This window comes from Camelus ferus, chromosome 17 (genome assembly GCF_009834535.1).
Source record: "Camelus ferus isolate YT-003-E chromosome 17, BCGSAC_Cfer_1.0, whole genome shotgun sequence".
Classification (NCBI taxonomy): domain Eukaryota; kingdom Metazoa; phylum Chordata; class Mammalia; order Artiodactyla; family Camelidae; genus Camelus; species Camelus ferus.
This window is the reverse complement of record NC_045712.1, coordinates 12,439,321-12,456,036: the sequence shown is the minus strand read 5'-3', so window position 1 is coordinate 12,456,036 and position 16,716 is coordinate 12,439,321. Positions and strand designations below refer to the sequence as shown.

The 16,716-nt window shown below is 49.1% G+C and overlaps 2 protein-coding genes across 9 annotated transcripts in view; one reads left to right on the top strand and one right to left on the bottom strand.

Annotated features, from left to right (window-relative positions):
- The window catches only part of SLC25A26 (solute carrier family 25 member 26), a 205,154-nt gene extending 202,567 nt beyond the window's left edge, over positions 1-2,587 (top strand). For all 7 annotated transcript variants that reach the window (XM_032458128.1, XM_032458127.1, XM_032458129.1 and 4 more), the window contains one exon: positions 1,538-2,587. In XM_032458128.1, the coding sequence (XP_032314019.1) occupies positions 1,538-1,655 (118 nt within the window). In that variant the 3' untranslated portion in view covers positions 1,656-2,587. The remainder of the gene's footprint in view (positions 1-1,537) is intronic.
- Positions 2,588-2,710: 123 nt separating this feature from the next.
- Positions 2,711-16,716, bottom strand: part of LRIG1 (leucine rich repeats and immunoglobulin like domains 1) — a 111,348-nt gene continuing 97,342 nt past the window's right edge. Inside the window, exons 13-19 of one of the 2 annotated variants that reach the window (XM_032458124.1) lie at positions 9,306-9,626; positions 7,683-7,964; positions 6,680-7,099; positions 6,134-6,259; positions 5,454-5,603; positions 4,435-4,677; positions 2,711-4,340 (exon numbers count right to left, since the gene is read on the bottom strand). In XM_032458124.1, coding sequence (XP_032314015.1) covers positions 4,081-4,340; positions 4,435-4,677; positions 5,454-5,603; positions 6,134-6,259; positions 6,680-7,099; positions 7,683-7,964; positions 9,306-9,626 — 1,802 coding nt within the window. In that variant the 3' untranslated portion in view covers positions 2,711-4,080. The remainder of the gene's footprint in view (positions 4,341-4,434; positions 4,678-5,453; positions 5,604-6,133; positions 6,260-6,679; positions 7,100-7,682; positions 7,965-9,305; positions 9,627-16,716) is intronic. The other variant, XM_032458125.1, reaches the window with a different exon arrangement.

Here is a 16,716-nt window from a genome sequence, read left to right as displayed (position 1 = left end):
CAAGTGTAGTTTGGTCTACAGAATTTTTATGTGGACAACAGAGAGATTCTCAGTGTGTACAGTACCTTACTTAATGGTTTAAATCCTTCATTAGCTAACTAAAATCCGGGCCCCTAAGACTGCTCTCCAGCAGTCCATTTTTCTCAGAAGTGCTGGGTGCGACATCCAGGGGGAGGCAGGCTGGCCACTCCCAGCAGGCACGCGGGAAGGAGGCAGCCGGGGCCGCTGTGACCTGGCCCCGGGGGTTCCTCTTCCTGTCCGCTCTCTTGGCGAGCCCCCCTGTAGCGGAGCACGGAGGCTCTTCCCGGACCGTACAGGCCACACTGAGTACTGTTGGCATCTCCTCCTCACTTTGCATTTTCTTCCCTACATCTGACCTGAATCCTCTTTCAGTAATAAATCCACTAGTTCTGACTTGGTGATTTTTGTTTCCTGCTTACAAAAGTAATACTCTTGGTGAAAGGTTTGATTATTACAGAAACGCAGGCAGGGAAGCTCTCCGGTATCCTTACCTCCAGATGAAGCTGAGGATGCAGCTCAGCCGTGTTTGTGCCGTCATGTTACCCGTGTGGCTGTGCGACTGGCTTCTTTCAGAACATTCTGTGTGTCCGTCCTGTGTTGGTCCCTGGACGACCTTGTCCTCCCAGCTGCATGGTCTCCCGTGTGTGTATTGTCAGGATCTGTGTAACTGGAGAGGGCGTTCTGTGCAGGTTTTCTCTTACCAGCAACACCATCCTTGAACGAATACCCGTGTGTCGCTGTTGGGAGAGTTTTAAAGAATGACTCCATAGTCTGCGTCCCCCAGTAACTTTGTTCTTTTACTTTGCAACTTTGGGAACGAGCAATGAAATGCACCTTTGACGATGACAGGCCTTCTGTGGCAGTCGGGGACAGAACCAGTAACGAGGCGCTGCTCCCCTCCCTCCCTACTGGAGCCCACTCGCCTTCTTATCCTTCATTAGAGGGGAAGGAAAATAAGGAATCTGTGCAGTCAATTTCCCCTTCGTGGCATCACATTTTGTGGGTCTCTAGGGATAAAATGTGACTGAGTGAGTCACTGGGAGGGGCAGCAGAGTGGTCGGGGAGTATCTCCTAACTCCCTGCACCCACCTCCGCTCCTCCAGCCTTCCCTGGGATTCAGCCCTTCGACTCCTTTATACACACACGCGCGCATGCATATGGATGTGTGGTAGACTTCATCTCTCCAAGCCAAAAACGGTGTGAAAGTTTTACACAGAACTATTGTGGGGACAGAGTTACTGTGACTTGACTAATTGCTGGACGTAATTGTGGGTGCTCAGTCAGCTCTTTGGTATTTAGCCCCTTCAGCCAGCAAACAGCTGGGCTCCAACTTCCACAAGTCTACTTGGGAAAGTAATTTAGTGCCATTCTGAAAGGAAAAACACACAAATTCTAAGTGCTGTGTGGGGTTTAATGAGCATGGTGTGTTGAGCAACCTGTGGGTGTTGGAATTTAACCTTTTCTTTTTTAACACAAAATTTAAAAAATCGTTTCCTCTTGCCTTCCCCCCTCCTAGATTATTTGCAGGTGTCTTCCCTCGAATGGCAGCCATCAGTCTGGGAGGTTTCATCTTTCTTGGTGCTTATGACCAAACTCGCAGCTTTCTGTTGGAACTTGGCAGAGAGAGGCCCTGAATCAGACGGCCCCTTCTTTCAGGAAAGGGTCCCGCTGTGAGAACTGTCTCCCTTCCGGTGAGCAGCTGCTGGGCCATCTGAACCGCAGAACACGGCGCTGAAATCCAGTCCTGCTTGGATTACGACACCAAGAACCTGTCTTCCGTGCTCCAGGCTGGCGGGAGTGGCGTCTTCAGCCTGTCCGCGGAGTTCAGCGGTACTTTGAACAGTTTTCTCAGACCCTTAATAAATCAGTGGCAGCGCTAAGTCCAGACTCTTCAGAGCCTTCGTTTGATCTGTATCTGAGCTTTCATTTCCTGCCACGTGATGAAGGATTCAGCCAAAGGTAGAGGTGGTTACAATTTTCAGAGAAAGGCTAGAATGGGTAAAGGAAGGAGACTTAGGGGAAAAGCTGGGGGTGTGGGGGGGGTTTTTCCCCTTGGGTAGTTCGATTGCATAAGCTTCCAGCCTCGTGTGAAGAGGGAACTACAGGTGCATAGCGAGCATTCTTGCTGGGCAGCCAGGCTGCTGTTCTCAATTACCCTCAGATTCCACCTCTAAAATCACAACTGTATTGTTTTACAGAGAAGTGTCCAGCGGCCCACGTGTGGGAGAAAGCAGTCATGGCTCAGGGACAGGGTGGGCACGGTGGGTCCTCGGGGGAGGTGGAGCCCTCGCTCGCCCACCTGGCTCTGTTCCAGACCCTAAGCAAGGGCCGGGGCCGGCCTTGGAAACAGGGTGGTTTCCTCCTCTCTCCTCGGTAAAGTTTGCTCCTTGGAGCTTCAGGCTCGACACTGGGAGTCACAGAGAGGAGAAGGGAAGGCCACCATTTTGGTGCTGAGCTAACAGGCTCCAGGTGTGAGAGAAATTCAACAAGAAACCTCAGGAATCTAACGGTGCCATCCCTGGAGCAACAGAGAGAATTCTGCTTTGACTAAAACCATTTTTTTCTTTTCAGGGGGAAAAAGGTAATTAAAGGCAGAAGAATGTCTGCCTTTGTAAGGGGATCTCTGCACTTAAGTGGGGTTGAAGCAGTGCGGGTTCACGTAAGTGTAAGAAGGACCCTACCACACCCCTCACATTTTATAAATGAACCTTTATTAAAGACACTTCAATGCCATTTGTTAGACACTTCAATATTTTACATGTTTTTCAATGTACATTGTACCAAAATTTCTATAAATAAATAACTTTGTACATAAAAGTAATACTCCCTCTTTCACATTGCCTCTCAGAAGCAGCAAATTCACATATTTTGTGGAAGTAACAAAAATCAGTTAACTGTCGAGAACAAAATTCTACATGTGCTTCTTACCTTTGGGAACAGTGACGGCACTGGACAGCAATTTAGTCAATACCTCCCCTTCAGCTGTTTGGCTAAAGGAACTTTGCTTTCTGAGATTTTGAAGGACCGTGTTTGTTTCAACGTAATTCTTCCTGAAGTAAACACATTGGCACTCACGAGATGGTTAGCTACAGGTCTCCAAAAAGTGCAAATGAGACCCAGAACCCAGGTCAAGCACTAGACCTCTTGAGGGTCCTAGCCCGGGTCCGCCTGTGCGAGGACAGGACGAGGACAGGCCTGCTCTGGATCCTCAGGAGAGACATGCTAGCCCTGAACAGTAAGGCCTCTGATTCTTTTCTTTCCCCCCAAGGCCAATGTAAGAATTATATTGGCAGAACTAAAATCGCTATTGAAAAATCCACAGGTACCAACACCAGCAGCCTCTATCATATTAAAAAGCCTCAAATGGCAGTCGAGTGATACTGACAAAACCACATTTGCTTTTATCACAGAAGAAAGGCAGTGCTTCCTTGTTCGAGCCAGTTGCTTGTGGTGGCTTAACAACCCCTGTTCCGCTTGTTCCAGAAAGAACCTAACCCTACGAGCAGTCCTTCCCTGCAAGGGCACCCACTCATGCGCAACATCGACTGGAGTCACTTCCCACGCCAGCCCAGCCTCTGTCCTGGGGGGTCCGCCCTGACGTGCAGTGCAAATCCAGGGACTCCCCTTCCTTCCCACCCACCAAAGGCTCCTGGAAGCAAATGTGGTTTGTAGCTCCTAGAAACTCCATCCATGCATTAAGGCACCAGAACTATTCCCCACTTCTGAAATTAAACAGCAACCTGGTATGAAAAATAAGTGTCAAAACTGTACGATTTTTTTTTCTGTTAACCATGCACTAAAGATTAAAATATCCTTTGTAAAAGATATATAATATATATGCAATCTCTGAAAACTCTTATGTACAATGGTATCCAATACTTTTCTGCCTTGTGTACACAATAGCCTCTTGCATTGCTGTGCTGCAGCTGCGAGTCCATCTCCCTCCCGGTGCCGCACGTGGGAGCGGAGACTGGGGACGCCTGGAGCCGGGCTTCCGCACCGCCTCTCCTACCTCTTTCCTGCAGAGACCGACGCGACAAGAGCCGAGGTAGACGAAGCCTAGCTTTTCGGTGCAAACAGCAGCGGCGTGCGCCGTTTCCCGGGGGGCTGCCCTGTCAGTGGCGTGGCCTCAGGGCTGGAGTCACAGGCCTGGGGGAGGTGTCCATTGGAAAGAAGTAAGTGCTGGCCTTCACTGGGGACGTCAGGAGAGCCTGAGGCGGCTTCTGGCAGCTCAGGCTTGCCTGGAGTCAACGCAGAGGAAGGCTGGAGGTCTCTAGCTCGGCTGTGAGAGCCAGACTCCGAAGTCCGAGAGGAGGACCCTAGAAGGGGGGCAGGGAGGGGGGCACGTCAGACCCTGCATCCTGCGCTCCCCACCTGCTGCCAGGGGCTCCTCCCCAGACAGCGCCTGGTCACCTTTCCCCTCCAGAGGCGTTGCTGGCTTTTTCTTGCAGGCTGTCGGCATTCTGTCATGGTTACTGGGGTAGAGGGCGCCCTCGGCAGTCCCACTGCTCAGATGCTGTGGGCGGTCATTCCGGCTGCTTAGAGTCCCAGGCTGCGCACCGTCTCTGGGCGCCGGAGGGGGACAGATGGCGGGCTCCTTCGAGTGACTGTCCGAGTCGGGGCTGCAGTCACCGCATAGCCGCGGGCCACTGCGCTCTGCGGACAGAGCCACACAGTGGTGAGCTCCGGGCCCTGAAGTCTCTGGCCCAGGCAGAGACCAGACTGCGCCCCTACAGAGTCGTGAGGCCTCAGTCTGGCTTTCAGCAGCTCTGTCCCCTGAGTCTGTCCCAAGACCGGGCAGACACTAAGCCCTTAATGGAGAAGAGAGCTTCCACGTTTAAACATTTCAGATCAATGCCTCAGTCAGAGCATACGCTCTGATGTCGAACGAACACACACACACACACACACCCTGCATGACAGGATTTCCTCCCTGCCCCCAAGAAAATGTCATGAAGTTCATGATGAATTCAGCTGGAAGTGGATCGGAAAAATCAAATGTAGTGACTAAAATCCCTCTTTGTATGTGCCTAGTAGGGCCCGGCCTGCTCTCCTGCTTTCCTATCGAACCTACGCCCTCCTACACACTAGGCCTACGTTCCACCCCTGACCTACAGCCTCTCTAGCTACCTTACTTTCCCCACACTCAGCACACCTCAGGGAGTATGCTGGGTCCTAGGTTCCTCAGGAAAAATCAGTTTTCCTCCTCCTCCTCCTCCCGTTTGGGCCAATCACATACAAACCTTAAGGCTTGTCATCACACCATTATTACTGACAGGCCATCTTCTGGAATTAAGACACAACCAGGCCTGTTAGTAAGTTGAATGCCAAGATCTGACTATTAAGATACGCCTTCTCCTTTCATTTGATGACCCTGGGAGCCCACATTTTCATTCCAAGGACAGAGCACTTCTGACGGAAGCATCTCCTACCCGGCATCTTCTCCGGCCCAGCCGTCCCGTTGGCTTTCTCCATCACTTTCCATGGCTCCTGCATAAACCCAGCGCAGAGCCTGGGCTGCCTGCACATAAGGCTGTCACCTTCCACCTCTGGAAACAGGCTTGCATCTCTTGGACCGACACCTACAAGAGCCCGACACAGTTAGATACGCCGGGCTTGGCACTTCACTGGGCACCCAGTGAGGAGAACGGGCAAGGCTGTCAGCACGGGGATGGTTTAAAACCATTTTCTTTCCAGTGCTGGATTCGAGAGGCCCAGCGAGGATCGTTTTCTAATCCTGCCTTCCCAGCAGGCAGGCCTTTGAGCGTGCACAGCAGTTCTTTGTAAGGAGAAACTTGCCCCCAAGCAAGCGCTCAGTCTCCCCCAGGCCTCTGGGCACTCCCCCTCCTCCAGCAGGAACTGGAGTGTGTCTACGGCTCTTACGTCAGCCAGTCCTACTTTATCCTGACTAGGAGGTACCAAGCCCAGGAGAGGGACTTCCTGGGAGACAAGGACTTTAAAACCTTGCACAACTTGCATGGGTAAAGTCCAAAAACAAACCAACAGAAGCCTCAGGTCACCAGCCTGCTGGCTCCCCAGCTGCGCTCAGGATGAGGCTGAGCCCCTGTCCCCGGCAGGGCAGGAGCCGCCGCCCCAGGCACTGCAGCCTTACCATCATTCTCGACGTGCCCGTTGGCCTGACGGCTGCCCTCAGCCCTGACCGCAGTTTCCTGCCGCTCAGAAAGGGTCCCCTGAGAAGACAGGTAGCTCGGAACATCTGGTGGCACGATGGTTTCATCTGCAAGGAGATAGGACGCCCAGGAGCGGGTGTCAAGGTGGGCAGCCTGCACTGGGGAAGCCTTCCCACAACAGGCTCAGCCTTACCGTGCACCCAGGGAGAAAAGGGTGCAGCAGTCAGATGTCTGAGTAAACAAAAGATACAGGCCGGAGATGAGGAGGGCGGCGGCCGGGGTCACTGCCAGTCACCCTGGGGCAGCCGCCAGGGAGGCCTCCAAACACCGCAGTCGTAATGTTCTTACATTTGAGCTTATGCCCCTTTAAGGTGCAATTCCCAAGAGAGAGTATAAGTCCCTGAGACCAAAGCCTCAGCTGTCCCAAAGGACTCCATATTCCCAGGGGTTCTCAACTTCCAAATATACTGAACTTCCTTCCCAAAAAGCCCTCTGGACGTGGCTGCTGCCTCCCCGGCGCGGCTCACCTGTGTTAGTGACACTGTACTCCTCACTCTTCTTCCGGGTCTGGTAGATGATGCACACCCAGACCAGCGACGTCAGCACGACACTGCACACCACGGCGATGGTGAAGATGCCCACGGTGGTGCCGTCCTTCCTGCAGCCCGGCGTGGGCAGGATGCTCAGCTGGCTGTGCGCGCGCTCGGTGCCCAGGGTGTTGGACATCTCGCAGGTGTAGCGGCCCGCGTCTTCCGCCACCACGTTCTGAACGACCAGCAGCTGGTTGCCAGGGGTGTAGTGGTGCCGCTCGGTGAGGCTCAGGGGGCGGTCCCCCTTGAGCCACGTGATGCGGGGCGGAGGGCTCCCGGTCGCTTTGCACTGGAGAGCCACTGTTTCTCCCACGGATACCACACGGTCTTCCAAGGGCACCGCCAGGGACGGGGTTTCTGCAAGAAGTCAGTGGCGATCTTACAGTTATTCTGTGGGCTTCAGCGACTAGAGATCTGCCTTGTCTCCCAAAGGACATTCCAACATATGAGTGCAATGCCGTATGAAAGAGCAGAGGGGCACGCTTGGCAGGAGACCTTCTGCCACAATGACGTCAGTACTGTTCCAGGGGGGCTTCAACAAGGAGGGTGAACTAACCTCCAGCCACAGAAGCCCCTACGGCTCTCACACGGCCCTGTGACAGGCCCATGTTCGTCCCCCACCTAGCCCACCCCGCTCCTGCCCACTTAGGGGGCAGAGATGTAGAGGGTTTTATATCTAAGCCCTCTGAAGACTCTCTCCGTTAGCCTGCTATCCTTTTTTTTTTCCTAAGTAGAGCATCTTGTTAGAAAATCCTAGAAAGCAACCCAACGTGTTCAACAAAGAAACAGCCCACCACACTCAGCTCCCCCAGGCTTCACAGAACAGCTTGAGAACTTTGCCTCTAGGTACGTACAACACGTAAGCAATCTCTCCCTCACATGCACACGCACACACACACACTCACACACGCACATATACTCCGCGTATCAACAGCCGAACCTAAGACGGTCAGGGTGGCGTTCGCTGAGACAGAGCCGGCCGAGTTCTGGGCGGTACAGCTGTACACTCCCATGTCGTCTATTTTCACGTCGGTGATGAAGAACACGTCGTCGTCCGGCATGACGTGCATGCGGCGCTCGCGGGCGGCGGGGAAATCCGTGCCTCCGTCCTTCTGCCAGGCGATCTGGGGGTTAGGGTGGCCGGTGGCCGCACATTCCAGGCGGGCCATGGTGCCGGTCCGGATGGCAATGTCATGGGGCATTTTGGTGAATGACGGCAACACTGCAACACACACACACACACACACACACGCACGGTGGAGATGGTGGAAGGCCAGAGGTGTCTTCCAGCAAGCCGACCTTCCCCCCTCCCTCACCACCCTTCTTGTCACTGTCGGCCTAGAACCACTAACTGGCCCCTTTGAATCAGGAGCAAAGCTTTCCAAGGGCCGCCCAGCTTCTCCCTGGCACAGGCGCTGCCTTCATCAGCCCCTCCCACTGCGCAGGCCAGGCTGGCTCTGACCCCCTCAGGTGTAAAGCTTCCCTGAAACGGTCCCCTGCTGTCCCTCACGTGGCGGTCAGTCTGAACAGGAGGACCCCTAAGCGCCAGGAACGGATGCTTGCCTGCCTTCACCACCATGGGAGCGCCTGGGAGACAGAAAGTCTGCTCCTGCAAGATGCAGTGATAGAGGGCAGGGTGACGGGCCTTCACCCTGGGGAAAGCAATGGGCTGCCTCTTCCTTCCTGGGAAAAACCCGTGGAGGAGAGATGGGGCTAGACCCACATCACTGCACTCTCCTGAGCTGAAAGCATTCCGCCAGCGTGTTTCTCCTGATGTTCCCTGACACGGGAATCCGTGTCACTCCAGGTGCACGCAGGAGTGCTTTAGTGGAGAGTCTAACAGGGCCCGGAGGTTGTGAGAAACAGTGAGGACACCTTCAGAATAAACCAAGACCACCAGCCAAAGTGCGGTTAAAAAAAAAAAAAAATTGGGTTTTGTGTGTGTGTGATCTGTAAGGGCTTAAAGATCACGGTGGCTGCATCACTTCTAATTATAGTTTAATAATCAAGAGAATCTTGTTAGGTTAGTGGGGTGGTGGGCCAACTGCTCAAGCCGCTCACCTCTCTCCTCCTACCCTAAACTCCCTACAACAAGCAGCAGTCCTCCAGCCACCTCGACAGGCTCCAAAGCTGGTTACGGAGTGAAAATCCTTGTCAAACACCTGCAGACCTTTCTGCTATCAGGCCAGCATGCACACCTGCCCTGCCCTCCGTGGCTCTGGCCCCAAGGCTGTGCCACCTCCTCAAAAGGCAGCAGCTCCCCCAGGATCAGGGCAGGCTTGGACTCTGGACCCCAGACATCTGGGATTAAGTAGGATAATACGTGCAAAAAAGTGCAAGGCTTGAGCCTACAATGTCACTTGACGTAACTGGATTAAAGAAGTCACCCAAAACAAAGGATCCACTGAGAATAACCCTACAGTCTACAATGCTTGTTCTGGGCCTGACCCAGGCAATCGCACAACACAGGCGTGCCCCGTCACTCCCACACGGGTGTCGGGGCAATCACGAGTGTGGCTCTCTAGGGCTCTGACACCCAACTAAAGAGACAGCACTCGCTTACCGTTCACGGTGAGCCTGGCCTTGTGCGAGTAGGTGGAGCCGAAGTGGTTGGTGATGACGCACTGGTAGCGGCCCTCGTGCCCGAAGGTGACGCGGCGCAGGTGCAGGATGGTGGTGTACTCCATCACCTCGCCGTCCTGAGCGCGGACGTGGGCGAAGTTCTCCATGTCCGCGTTGGCCAGCACCTCGTTGTCCTTCTTCCAGGCGAACGTCATCGGGGAGCTGCTGCTGCTGGCGGCCGAGCACGTGAACCGGATGTCCTTGCCCACCACGGCCATGGTCGTCTCCGGCTGGGTGATAATCTGGGGCTTTGGTAAGTCATCTGGGGAGAAAAGAGCCACCTCTAAGTCACCTGGACTCCTGAGGACACAGGAACCAGCTGCTGTTGAAACTCATGAGAAACTGAGTCAGATGCTGAGCCGGGACCCTGCGCATCGTCGGCTCCACCAAACCCCGTGAGGGACTGCAGCATGGCTCCCTGACCGTATCCAGTTATACATCCATGAGCAGGGACCCCTGTATGGTCACACTCCTTGATTCCAAACACGTCCACCAGGACTTGGCCAGCAATCAGCACTTTCCACGAGAAGGTTCCAGTCGGCTTTACTATAATAAGGTCCTGCTGTCTACCACAGGGAACTATACCTAATAGCTTGTAATAGCCTACGATAGAAACGAATATGAAAAAGAATATATGGATGTATAACTGATTTCACTTTGCTGTACACCAGAAACTACGACAACATTGTAAATCAACGTATAGCTGCAATTTAAAAAATAAAAAGGAAAGAAAATTAAAGTCAGCAACCTCGGTGACTGCACAGACCTCATCCACAGACTCGCCTCCAAAGGGGGTGGAGGATGAAGTCCTTCCAGAACGGCAGGAGAAAGACTTCAGAACATCTGCACCTCCATTAAAGCAATAAAAACAACAGCACAGCTGATCACTATCAACTGCTTCAGGATTTGAGAGAAAAACTAAAGGCTATTAACAACCCATGGAGTGTTGATTCAAGAAAACACCCAAATCTCAGGAAGAAAAGTGAGTGTTACAGCATTGTAACTTATCCCAAGTCCCGTCCCTCTCTCCCCAGTTCTGCAGTGGCATGAGAAGTGGGCAGCTGAGCAACCACTGACGGGGGCAGGATAGGCTGGGGACACCCCCAAAAGCTGCATCTTCAGGGCTTGCGTTTATGTGACCTGACACAGTTTGCTCAGCAGAGGAAGCCCTATCCCCAAGGCATGTGATGAAACCCATCAGCGGTCAGTACTGAGGCCGGAATATCAGTTGGAACTAACAGGAGGCTGGCTTGAAAACAAAAAAAGATGTCAGATGAATGAAATGTCAATAGTGGCCTTTGAAGAGGTCCAACATGTTCCTGTGGACCTAGAAGGCCACATGCATGTGCAGGGCTTGGTGTATGCCTAGGGAAGCACAGAGAGGGTCCTCCTCTCCTCCCTGTGACTGACCCTCACTGAGGATCAGTGCAGACAGGAAGGGATGGCACATCCCCAACACGCTGGTTGAAGTGATTTAAGGACTCTGTCCGGTCATTAGCTGACCACAGAGGGACTTCAGTGGCTACACAACCAGATTTTACAACATTTGTCCAGGAAAGTCACGAAAGAAATTTCAACAATAAACAGAACAACAAACCCCAGGGGAGGACAGGGAGGATCTGATTTCCAGAGTTGCCACATTATTTTAAATACTCAGTTTTCAACAGCAACACAAAAATACAAAACATGCGAAGACACATAAAAAAAAGCACTCAACAGAAACTGTCCTTGAGGAAAGTCCAGATCTGGTACTTACTACAGAAAAAACTTTAAATTGTCAAAGAAAGTGTCTAAAGGAAAAGCATTCATTTGAATACTTTCCCACCAAATAAAGAGCCAAAATTGTAAAAATGAACCTAATAAAAATCTTGGAGTTTAGAAGTACAGTAACTGAAATGAAAAATTCACTACAGGGGCTCAGTAGCTGAACTGACCTAGCAGAAGAGTCAGGGAAACTGAGACAAGTCAACTGAAGTTATCCAGAAACAAAGAGGGAAGAATGAAGAAAGTGAGCAGAGCCGCAGGGCCCTGTGGGATGGCCTCAGGCAGAGTCACGTGCAAACAACGGGAGCGCAGGGAGAAGAAAAGGAACAGAGCATGTGAAGCAGTAATGGCCTCAACCTTCCCAAACTGGATGGAAAATTTACATCTACGCATCCAAGAAGCTCAATGAACTCCAAATAGAATAAACTCAAAAGATCTACACCGAAAGGCTTCATAGTCAAATTCTTTAAAGCCAAGAACAAAGAATCTTGAAAGCAGCAGCAGAACAGCAACTCATCACACACAAGGGATCTTCAACAACATTAACAGCTGATTTCTCTCCAGAAACCATGAAGTGAGAAGGCAGTAGGAAGAGATGTTCAAAGTCCTGAGAATAACTAAGAATTCTATACCCAGCAAATCTATTCTTCAGAAATGAAGGAGAAATTAAAACATTCTCAGATTTAAAAACAAAAACAAAAACCCTGAGAGAATTTATTGCTACCAGACTGCCCTACAAGAAATACCCAAGGGAATCCTTCAGGTTGAAAAGAAACGACACACCAGTAATAACTCAAATCCAAAAAAGAAAAAAAAAAAAAAAAAAGCTACATACAATCTCTGACCCTCAATTTTCTCATGTGTAAAATCAGAATGATGCCTAATAGGGATGTTGTAAGTATTAATATTAGTATTAAGTGAAATAATTCAGTACCGTGCTTTATCTTAGACCCTAGTTTGCAGGAAGAGCTCAATACATTTTTCCAATACTTAAATCTTAAAAAAACCCTCAAATCCACAGAAAGAGACAAAACACACCATTAAAGGCAACTACATGAGTAAGTATGTAAAGACAGTGTATTTTTTGTGTATTTTTTGTTTGTAACTCTTCTGTTCCTCTTCTCGGAAAATATCAACAAAATTGAAGAACCTGTAGTGACGCTAGTGGGGATGGTGGGAAAGGAGGACAGAAAACTCAACATACTAAAATGAAGAATCAAAGAGAGGACATGACTACCGACCGTACAGCAACAATCCAGGTTACAGGGAAGACTATGAACAACTGCATGCCAACAAATTAGATAAGCTACTTGAAATGCACAAACTATGAAAAAGACACAAACTACCAAAGCTGACTCAAGAAAAAATAGAAAATCTTAGTAGATGTAATAAGTAAAAATAGTTTCAAAATTTCCCAAGATTGCAAGGTTGTTTTAACATCCAGAAATGTCATACACCATATCAATAACATAAAGGGGGAAAAAAATCCATGATTCTTTTAACAGATGCAGAAAAAGCATCTGCCAAAATCCAACACCCTTTCTTAATTAGAAAAAATACTCAACAAATTAGACATACAAGGCAAATTCCTCAACTCAATAGAAGTCGTCATCTATGAAAAACCCACACTAACATCATACTCAATGGTGAAAGATTGAATGCTCTTCCCCTAAAATCGGGAAAACCACTAGGATGTCTGCCCTCATCACTTCTATTCAACACTTCTGGAGGCTCTGGCCAGAGCAATTAGATAAGAAAAATAAACAAAAACCACTGAGACTGGAAAGGAAGAAAACTGTATTTCTGCAAATGACATGATCATATATTTTAAAAAATCCTCAGGAATTCACTGAAAAGCTATTAGAACTAATAAATGATTTCAGCAGAGTTGCAGGATACAAAAATCAACATAAAATTCAATTGTATATCTATATACTAGCAATGAAAAATTTAAAAATTAAATATGAACTCCATCCAAAATAACACCAAAAAAGAAAAAAAGTAGGAATACATTTAACAAAAGACATGTGAGACCTGTACAATGAAAACTATAAACCTTCATTAAGAGAAACTGAAGAAGAGCTATAAAACCACGGAGAGACAGCACATGTTCACAGACTGGTGAGACTCAACATGACGACGGCAGGACTCCCCAGAGTCATCTAGAGGTTCACGGTAACCCCCCTAATCCCACCTGTGGTTACTGACAGGCTGGTCAACAAGTTTATGGAGACACGCAAGGGAACCAGAATAGTCAAAACACTCTCCCACAAGGAACTATATTCATTATCTTACGGCAAACCATCGTGGAAAGAATATGAAAAATAACGTGTATATAACTGAATCACTGTACTGTACACCAGAAACTCGTATCATTGTAAACCAACTACACTTCAATAAAAAAAAAAAAGTCTTCAACAAGAACAAAACTGGAGGAGTATATAAAAGCTGAAGTCGTGAAACTCTTAGAAGAAAACATGGGTGTAAATCTTCCCGACCTCATCTCTGGTAATTTCTTAGGTATGACATCAAAATTACAAATGAGAAAAAAAAAAAAAAGAAAAAGAAACTGGACCTAGAATTTAAAAACCGTTTGCTTCAAATGTCAATAAAATAAAATAATGGATAAAAAACTCCACAGATTGGTAGAAAATATTGGCAAACTTTATCTGCTGCCGATCTACTATCCGTAATATATAAAACACTCTTTTAACTCAACCATGAAAAGACTAATGGTCCAGTTATAACTCAGGCAGAGGATCTGAACAGTCATTTTTCAAAAGCAAATATACAGAGGCCCAATGAGCATATGAAAACATGCTCAAGGTCATTAGTCATTAGGGAAATGCAGTTCAAAACCACAGGGAGACTCCACATCCAACAGTGTGGGTAGAATTAGAAAGGCAGTGACAAGTGCGGACACGGATGGCTAGACACCGAGTTCCTCACACCGCGCTGGTGGGCATGTAAAACGGTGCGGCCACTCTGGAAGGCAGCAGGGCAGCTCCTCAAACACTTCAGCCAAGAGTTACCGTATGACCCAGCAACTCCATTCCTAGTGCACACCCAAGAGGTTACACACAAACTTGTACACAAACGTTCACAGGACATTATTTATAACTCAGGAGTGGAAACAACCTAAATGTCCATCATCTGACGAATGGCTCGATGTCTACCCATACAATGGAATATTTATTCAGCCATTTAAAAAAATAAGTACTATTACATGATAAAAAAAAAATTATACAAAGTGAACAAGGCTAGTCACAGGGACTGTCCTGTAGGATTCCACTTACATGACATGTACAGAAGAGGTAACCAGACACGTAACATAGAGGAAAGGCTGCCAGGGAAGAACAGGGAGTGACTGCTAATGGCAATGGGGTTTCTTTCACGGGTGATGAAATGTTACACAGTCAGACAATAGTGAGGGTTACACAACTTTCAGTATTCTAAAAAACACTGACTTGCACACTTTAGAGGAATGAATTTTATGATATGTAAATTACACTTCTCTTTTTTAAAACACCTTTATTGAGATGTAAGTTCCTTACAATACTATTCACCTATTTAAAATGTACAATTTCATGGCTTTTATTATATTCATAATTATGTGCAACCATCGTCACAGTCATTTTCAAGAACATTTTCATCACCTCAGAGAGAAACCGTACCTTTCAGCTGTCATCCCTTCTCCCTCCACCTCTCCCCAGGCGGAAGGAGTCTCCGTCCTACCCCTGTAGGCTTCCCTACTCTGGACATTTCATGTGCATGGCATCGTGTAACAGACACTCTTCTGTGATGACTTTCACTTAGCTTTGTATTTCAAGGTTCATCCATGCTGTACAATTGATTCCCTTTTATGACCTAGTAATTTTCAGTCCATTGTATGCCTGTACCAGATATTATTTATACATTTATCAACTGATGGGCATTTAAATCATTTCCACCTTAACGCCAGTATAATGAATGGTGCTATGAACATTCATGCACAAGTTTTTATGTGGACATAAGTTTTCGAATGCCTTGGGGATTTACCTAAGGGTAGAATTGCTGGGTCATACCGTCACTCTGGGCTTGTTTGAGATACTTCCAAACTCTTTTCCAAAGCAGCGACACACACCACGTTGCGTTCCCACCTGAAGTGTATGAGGGTTCAGATTTCTCTCCATCACACTTGTTGGTACCTGACTTTTTGATTCTGATTGTCCTAGTAGGTGTGAAGTGGTTCTGTTTCTATTTTACAAAAAAGCAGCAGTGGGAGAGCCCCCCAGAGCTTCAGACTCTCTTCTCCCGCAAGTGTTTCTGTGATACCTGTTAGTACTTGCTAACTGTTTGGGAGGGAGCCTGACTGACAATGTGCATGTGGGTCTGAGCAATGTGTCCTAGCTGCTGCGGTTCAGACTATGCCAGGGCCACAGGCAGGACGCTGGGTGCGGCGTGTCCCAAGTCCTGCCTTGGCTCACATCCAAAGGGAAAGCTCGTGCCCTGCGGCAGCTGAGTGGCAGGAAGGGGCCGAAGGCTCAACTTCAAGGGAGCTCTACTGCAGCAGAACGGCCCGGGGCCAGGAACCCGAGGAACCACGGATGGCACAGCTATCCTGGGGGATGCGGGCTGTGGGCACAGTTCCCATGAGAAGAATAGTAAGAAAAAGCTCGGTACTTTTAAGGCTTCTTGCTGGACTGGATCAGGAGAAGGGAAGGCAAGCCTGCTCTCAGAAGTGGTGGTGGGCGGACACGTGGAAGAGGAGCCCTTGTGCCTGGACTTCGGCAGGCACACTGGCTACTGCTGTGCCCCAAAAGTAACAAGTGGATCACAGGGGGTTCCCCTACCCCAGGGGAGCTCCTGTTCGGGACATCACACCCAAGGCTTAGGGCAGACCAGGGGCACGAAAGGCAGCAGGACTCCCACCTGCCCAGCAGTTCCGGCCAGGACTAGGAATGCCCCCCTCGCTCCTGCTTAGAGCACAAACCAGCAACAACTCTAAATTGATCTCATTCTCTGAGCACATCTTACTGACCACGAAGCCGTGTGTCGTGCACGTCCGTGCCATGTGTGAGTGAGTGCCTGTGTGCGCGTGTGTCTGTGCTCAGCTGTTCACCATTTTCTGTGCTCTTTGCAACTGAAGTTGGATCCCGACCACCCCTGGTCAAAAACACGGCAAGCACCACATTCCAACAATCAGAAGAAAAAAAAAAGAATTTAAAGCTGTAAGTGCAGATTCCAGGGCTTTGAAGACACAGCAAGAGTGCAAGTCAACACGAAGGAATTCTTTTACTATAGTAACTGTTCTCCCGAGACTCGTGCTTTCCTGCATTTAACCTTTCATTCTTGGGGATGGAAAGAAACACACATTAAAGGCCCGGCCTCATACGCTGAGTAAATTCACAGCTCAACCCGGGCACCAGCGCCGTCTTGAAACAACACAACTATCTCCCTGTAACTGAACCAACTCAGGCTCCCCCCTGATTAAACGCACGCACTCCACAAACCACATAATGAGGCAACGGCACAGTAAATACTCCGTGTGGTTTCACTGGGAAATAAATTGCATCCAGCGGCTGATTGGTAACCATGGGTTGGGGTTG